Source organism: Mastomys coucha, unplaced genomic scaffold (assembly GCF_008632895.1).
Source record: "Mastomys coucha isolate ucsf_1 unplaced genomic scaffold, UCSF_Mcou_1 pScaffold1, whole genome shotgun sequence".
Classification (NCBI taxonomy): domain Eukaryota; kingdom Metazoa; phylum Chordata; class Mammalia; order Rodentia; family Muridae; genus Mastomys; species Mastomys coucha.
In genome coordinates this window covers 60,160,919-60,168,581 of record NW_022196891.1, presented here as the reverse complement: position 1 = coordinate 60,168,581, position 7,663 = coordinate 60,160,919, and the positions used below count along the sequence as shown (strand labels likewise).

The following is a 7,663-nucleotide window of genomic DNA, read 5'->3' as shown; positions in this document are numbered from 1 at the left end:
AGACAGGGTTTCTCTGTATAGCCCTGGCTGTCCTGGAACTCACTTGGAAGACCAGGAAAAACAAAAAAACAAATCCATAGCCTCTTGTTCTTTAATTATTATTGTTATACATATATAATTATAAATATAACCTGTTGAATCCCTTTAGTGCTACTCCCATGGACATGTGTTTAGCATTGACTTCCTGGAATTGGATAGCCTATCAGGGTCTTTGTCCTTGGAGAGGACTAATTTTTCTCCCTCTCTTAACAGCTGCTGATAACCTGGAGCTCGGTATTCCTTCATGTTGGCATGCCGATTGGTGTTTTCATTGTTTCAGTCTTGTGTAGGTGACCATGTTTGAGTTCCTGGATGCAGCTTTCCTGTCCTATGTAACAGGCATTCTTGCAGAAAACACTTGGTCCTCTGGCTATTATAATCTTTCTATCCCCTTGAAGAAGTGTTTTAAAATTAGAAATGCTACAGATAGAGAATGTAGTGCTTTCAGTCTCCATAATTATGCTAATACAATTTTGAAATCAGAAGTCAAAGGCTGAAAACAAGTTCTTGAACTTAACTGTTTGAAGGATTTGGGGGGTTGCTAATTACATTGTACTGGTTTGTTAAGATAGTAATGTCAAATGCAGTGAATTTTTAAACTAGCTTTCTTCTAGTAGCTCTAAACACAAGAGCAGTACTTAGCAGTACCTAGCGAGCTCTATAAAATCTGATTCCTGACTCTTAACTTCTTCTACTCCCTCCTTTAGGCATGAATTTTACTGTTCACCTTATACCTCAGGGATATAAAATTCAGTAGTTTGCAACTGTGACTGTACTATAGAGACACAAAGGGGATGCTTTTCAAGGAATACTTTTACTTGGCTTGACCCTAGCAATTCTGCATAAACTATCTGGTAGTGAGAGAGAAGCTGGGGGCGGGGGTGGGGGTAATGTATAAAGAAACCAGTCTGGGGAGGACGTTGTGGGAATCCTATTCCATACTTGGAGCTAAGTTAGCAGCCAGCACACCCCATCTATCCTTTGCCCTCCCCTCTCCCCACCTCTACCTGTTAATGTTACAGGCATATATGACTGTATTGATAATCAATTGATTATGTATGCTTTTTTTTTTTTTTTTTTTTTTTTTTTTTTTTTTTTTTTTTTTTTTTTTAAAGTTTTGTGGAAAGATCTGGTATGTAGCATAGCCTGATCTGGATCAGCTTTTCTACTTTGGTTTTCCAGTGCTGAGATACAAGTATGGTCATTTACTTTTAGTGTTTGTTTTGATGTATTTCATGTCTCTTATGATATTTGTGTTGATCGTTACTTTGTTTCTTAGAAGAATTTTAGGTAGCCATATATCTTAGGGTTTGCTGTGATGAGACACCATGACCATGACAACTCTTAAAAAGGAAAACATTTTAATTGTCTAGCTTATAATTTCAGAGGTTTATTAGTTCATTATCATCATTGTAGGAAGCATGTAGACATGGTGCTAGAGCTCAGAGTTCTACATCTTGATCTGAAGACAGCAGAAGGAGACTGTGTGCCACTCTGGCCTGGCTTGAGCATAGGAGACCTCAAACCCCTGCACCACAGTAACACACTTTCTCCAGTGAGGCCACACCTAGTAGAGCCACTTTCTATTAGCTTGGCCAAGCATTCAAACACATGAGTCTATGGGGGCCATACCTATTCAAATCACCACATCATGATTCTGTGATTCATTATAATAATTCAAAAATAAAATTAAATTTTGAGTTCTACCAGCAGCTAACTGATAGGTGAGATAGATGCAGATACTTACAGCTAACCGTTGAACTGAGATTGAGGATCACTATGGAAGAGTTAGGGGAAGGATTGAAGGAACTGAAGGGGATGGCAACCCCATAGGAAGACCAACAGTGTCAACTAACCTGGAACCCCGGGGAGCCATCAACCAAAGAGCATACACAGGCCGGTCTGGATGTAACAGAGGACAGACTGCCTTGTCTGGCCCAAATGGGAGAGGATATTCCTAATCCTGATGACTTGATGCCCCAGAGAAAGGCGATGGGAGGTGGGGCTCCCAGAGGCAAAGGGGGGTAGGGATAGGGTGAAGAACTCTCTTCTGTTGGAGAGAGGCAACATTTGGGATGTAAATAAGAAAATCATTTAAAAGACTTAAATCTTGATGATACCTTTTTGAATTGTTTGGGTTCTGTTGGTGGCTGACGTCATTTCTGAACAAGTCAGTGGGATTCTCTCAAGTGTGTGTTGTTTCAATAAAGTGTTTGGCCTGATTGGGTGTGGAAAGGTATTCCCCCAAGTCTTTTAGAAATAAAACACTAGAAAGCAAGGAGGCAAAATTCAACTCTAGTTTTAACTGAACTATTTATTTATAGTGAGATTTTATAGTGAGATTGCCCTTTTTTACTTACCTACTTTTCTTTTTTATGGCTGCAAATTCTATGCTTTTAGAAATTATATTTGTATAAGGCCAGACATGGTGGTGCATACCTTTATCCTAGGCAGAGGCAGGAGGAGCTCTGTGATTTCAGTGTTAGCTTGGTCTACATAGTACTAGGACTATATGGGGAAGTCCTTCTTAAATATTCCTTTATTCAGGCGTAGGAGCTTAGTCATTAAAGGCTATGCTTACAACCAAAAATACTCCTATATTCTATGTAAAGTTGAAAATGTGCTCAGAAAAGAAATATAATTAGGCAGTGCAGTGCAATCTTAACTAGTACATAGTTTAGGATGGTCAGTTACTGTTGGAAGTAGCTAATACTAAAATTTTCTCTTTTTTTTTTTTTCTTGTATGCATCACAAAGACTACTTTTAAGGGGTGTGGCAGGAGGTTTTGGACTAGATGAGTTTCCACCGAAATGTCGGAGAAGTCAGGCCAGAGCACAAAAGCAAAGGATGGGAAGAAGTATGCGACACTCAGTTTGTTTAATACTTACAAAGGCAAGTCCTTGGAAACCCAGAAGACTACAGGTGAGTAGACCCCGGAGCCCGCGTTATGTGCTTTGTGGATTTGTTAATGGAGATGACACTGTACCTAATGTTAATGACTAGAAGCTAGGGTGAGTCCATTTATATTGGCCTTTTTGTATGTATTCACATTCTTTTCAGGGAATAAGAGTTAAATATTTTGCCTTTGAAAATTTGTTTTTATTTTTTGATTATGTGTAGATGTTGTAGGTGTGTGTCTTTGTGTGGATATGGGGAAGTGAGTGTAGGTGCCTGCAGAGTCAGAGCTATGGTAGATCCCCTTGGAGCTGAAGTTACAGGTAGGTGAGACTTGGAACTTAGCAGCTAGTGTTCTTAACCTCACAGAACCATATATATATATATGCACGCTCTGTGTCTATAGGAAAGAAACCATATTAAGAGACAAAGAACCGTGTGTGTGTGTGTGTGTGTGTGTGTGTGTGTAGTACTGTTTAGCTACGGGGGGGGGGGGGGGGGGGGGGGGGGAGTCCTGTCTTTTTAATTTGGGTCCCTCGCTCCAGTACATACAGTAAAAAGTAGAGCATTTGCTGCAGTATTGTGAACATATTCAGTAACATTCTTTTGTTGTGGGCTTTGTTTGCTTGGGGTTAGGGAGTGATGAGACAAGATCTTGTTGCTGTATATTTTAGTTAGGGCTTTACTGCTGTGAACAGACACCATGACCAAGGCAACTCCTAGAAGGACAACATTTAATTGGGGCTGGCTTACAGGTTCAGAGGTTCAGTCCAGTATCAGCGTTGGATCATGGCAGCATCCTGGCGGGCATGGTGCAGGAAAGAGCTGAGAGTTCTTATATCCTATTCTGAAGGCAGATAGGAGAAGACTGGCTTCCAGGCAGCTAGGACTAGGCTATTAAAGTCCACATCTACAATGACACACTTCCTCCAACAAGGCCATACCTCCTAATAGTGCCACTCCCTGGGCCAAGCATACTCAAACCATCACACTGTGTAACCTTAACTGGCTTAGAACTTACTGTGGATCAGGACAGCCTCCAACATAGAGATATTTTCTCACTTCCACCTTCTAAGTTGTGTAGTTTGACCTTTCTTCTCTTAACATTTTACGTTTTTTACTTAGAATAGATTGCCTGAAACCATTTCAAAACTAGCATTCCCCCTCCCCATGCCCCTAGTACATAGTGCTCCATATTTAGAAGTTCGGGGATTTTGGTGGGTGGGTTTCTTTTGTTTTGTGAGACAAATTTTGCTGGGGTCCCAAGATGGCTTAATATGTTGAGTGGATTGTTTACTTTTTACCTTGAATTAATGTTGCAGGTTTAAGAACTGAGTTTACAGAGCTCTACTTTAACATTAAGTACTAGTCAGAGATTCTGTTGACTCCTGTTCATCTATATTATTTGATGAATAAAATGGATAATACAGTAGATTTTATAAGGAAATTGATGTTACTGATCTTTTAGTTGCAGCTCGACATGGGTTGCAAAGTCTTGGAAAAGTTGGTATTTCACGGCGGATGCCCCCACCTGCTAACCTCCCAAGTCTCAAAGCGGAAAACAAAGGCAATGATCCTAATGTGAATATTGTGCCTAAAGATGGTACAGGATGGGCATCGAAACAAGAGCAACATGAAGAAGAAAAGTAAGTCAAAATCTGTTAAAAGAATAAAACACTTCTCTCGTTGTAGGAAACTGCCACCTCTAGGAGTCCAGCCAATAAAAACACTCTGTGACACTTAAAATTCTGAGAGTTCTTCATCAGATGAGAACACAAGCCAGCTTACTCTTTCATGGTCATCTGAGGCCTGCTATCTCCAAGAACAGAATCTTGTACTTCTCTTAACACTATTACTTAGCAAAAACATGAAAAATGAACTTAACATCCTAAGAATAAATCTACAAGCCAACCAACAGCTACTACAAACTTTATCTGATGGTGGAACGCAGCATTCTGATTTTATAAGTCTTTGATTAATTTGAAGAGTTAAAAAAGTATAAATAGTATAAATCTTTTATGTGTTATCTTCAAAGTGTGCATGTACACATTTAAAGTAAATATGTAATAACTGTGTGCATACACACTTTTATAGTCATTAGGCTCTTTGAATCCAGTGGCATTATCCATAGAACAGATGACAGAGTATCTGATAAACAAGTTTACTTCTACTGCATAGCCTGTCCCACACTGCCTCCTCTCCCACCCTGTTCAATTCAGGCATTCTCTTTCTAATGGGAGTAAGGAATTGAGTCAGAAAGAAATAATATAAAAATATAAAATATAATAATATAAAAAGAAACAAAAGTAAGGAATTGGTTCTGTTGCCTAAATTCTAAGATGCCTAGGAATTCTGACTCCAGCATTGAAACTGCTCGGTGTATTGTGGGTGCTCAGGCATTATTTATAAAGTAAGTGAAAAACAATAATTAGCACTGTCTGCCTCGATTCTTACTTATTCAGTAAATATTTTTGTCTTCTATTTGTCAATGTTTGTACCAGATTATTAGCTGAGCTAAATATAAATAGTTATTGGTCAATTGGTAGGATTTACATTGTTTGTTTGCACAGATGTTATCAAATTGCCATGTTTCTGCTTAATATATATACTAGATTATTTTTAGTTGGAGAATTACAGTAGAAAGTGAGCTAGGGCTGGGTGTATAAAAAATAATACTGGCATTCTTTAGTTTCTTGAATGATTTTTTTCGTTCCTAAGTATTGCCATATTGCAAGGATTGCATAGAACTGCAGACTGTTTTTAATCATTCATGAGAATGGATCAGACAGATTGTTGTTATGTGTCTGGATTATAATGCAGTGATGAATCTGTCATCTGACATCTGGAGTTTGCCTAGCCTTCGCTCCTAATAATCCCAGTGTAAACTGAATGTCTGCATATACTTACATTTCTGTTGATATGTAGTTCTTTAAAACATTATTGGTAGTTACTTTCAATATCAAATTGTTTTGGTTTCTTTTTAAACAAAATGGAAAGCAGGCAGCTGTCATCTCTTTTTTTAAGAGGTAGAGATGAATGGGGAAAACACATAACTTTAAAGGTAATGAATGATACAGAGGCAAACAACTTATAAGAGATATATCTATAATCTAAAAGTATTAATAAGTTTGTAGCCAAACTTAGCAGAATTAATTTACATGCATTTAAACATTTTTAATGTGTAATATCTGAAATAATGGATTAATATTTTTTTAAAGAGCACCAGAAGTGTCACCAGCACAGCCCAAAGCTGGGGTCGCAGCTCCCCCAGAAGTAGCACCTGCTCCCAAGTCATGGGCCAGTAACAAGCAAGGTGGGCAAGGAGATGGTAAGTGGACGGAAGCTGGGGGGTCTGGAGAGCTTTAGTGGTTACTGAACAGCCATGCAGGAGGTGAAGGTAGCATTTGCAAAGGATGTAGTCATATCCTTGAACTCTATTGGGCTAGTTAAATTTCCTTGTCAACAGTCATATGTGACCTAATCTAAGGAGAGTCCCTGAGTTATCCTCTGCCTTATAAGAACTTCTGTGAATTAAGATGCAGCTCAGCAGACATGACTTGTACCCTTAACATTTCAATGAATACAAACACATCGTATATTGATACTGTATTCCTTTCCCTAATTATCCCAATTTCTGAAATAATGGATTAATATTTTTAAAGAGCACCAGAGTGTTACCAGCTAGGATTTCTGGGTAGTGAAAATTAGAGAATGTCCATAAAGTACAGTAGCTATAATACTTCTAAAAAAATGGACACACATTTAATGTATAGTGAATTGCCCTTAGGTATTTAGTGGTAAATCAGAGTAGTAAATCAAATAAAAACATCTTAGCCTTGTTTGAGACTTGGTATTTAGTCAAAGTCTATTTCCATAATCCAATATAAACTAGTTGTTAGTAGTAGACTTGGGTCTTCAGTAGTAGGAGTCATGATGGAAGAGAAACAAAAACTCTGCAGCATATCTGGAAGGTTTCTTTCAGGTTTTTGTCTCCTTTTGGCTGTTCATTAACTTTTCAAAGGCTTAGGTACAGTTTATGATTAGAATGTGGAATAATTAATTCAACAGAAAGAAGCAAGAGCTCTATCCTGGGAGGGTTGCTTGAATTATCTTCATTATAAAAGTTACCTGAATGTGTTTTTTAAAAATGTTTAGGAATCCAAGTGAATAGTCAATTTCAGCAGGAATTTCCCAGTCTGCAGGCAGCTGGAGATCAGGAAAAAAAAGAAAAGGAAGCAAATGATGAAAACTATGGACCTGGACCCAGTTTACGCCCACCAAGTGAGAAAGCTTTCTACGTTTTGTCTTATGTCACCTCACCTGTGTTCTTGTGTACATGCCCACTTTCTAGAGAGAGACTGGTGGTGTATTCCCTTAAAATACAGAATTCTTTTTGTGCCAACAGTAGCGCCACGGTAACTGTAGAGCTTATTGGAAATGTATAATTATATCTGACTTAGGAAGTCAAAATTAGTAAAGTATCCAGGTATCTTCTTTGTAAATAATAATCCTTTTGCCCTTATCTTTGCCCTGTTCATTCCCTATTCCCTTACCTCTTCTTCACATGTATATGTATCTGCCTCAGCCTCCCAAGGTCTGGGATTATAGGCATATGCTACTGTGCCTAGCCATATTTTATATGTATATTTTATATATATAAAAGTATCAAGTTTGTTTTGTTTTTAGCATATTCTCCCCATTGTATAAGATCTACCCTTTTTTTTTTTTT

The 7,663-nt window shown here is 38.2% G+C and overlaps 1 protein-coding gene across 1 annotated transcript in view; it reads left to right on the top strand.

Moving 5' to 3' along the window:
* Nucleotides 1–7,663, top strand: part of Prrc2c (proline rich coiled-coil 2C) — a 71,916-nt gene that overhangs the window by 14,977 nt on the left and 49,276 nt on the right. Inside the window, exons 2-5 of the mRNA XM_031378908.1 lie at nucleotides 2,796–2,961; nucleotides 4,403–4,580; nucleotides 6,153–6,262; nucleotides 7,090–7,215. Of these exons, the coding sequence (XP_031234768.1) occupies nucleotides 2,850–2,961; nucleotides 4,403–4,580; nucleotides 6,153–6,262; nucleotides 7,090–7,215 (526 nt within the window). The 5' untranslated portion in view covers nucleotides 2,796–2,849. The remainder of the gene's footprint in view (nucleotides 1–2,795; nucleotides 2,962–4,402; nucleotides 4,581–6,152; nucleotides 6,263–7,089; nucleotides 7,216–7,663) is intronic.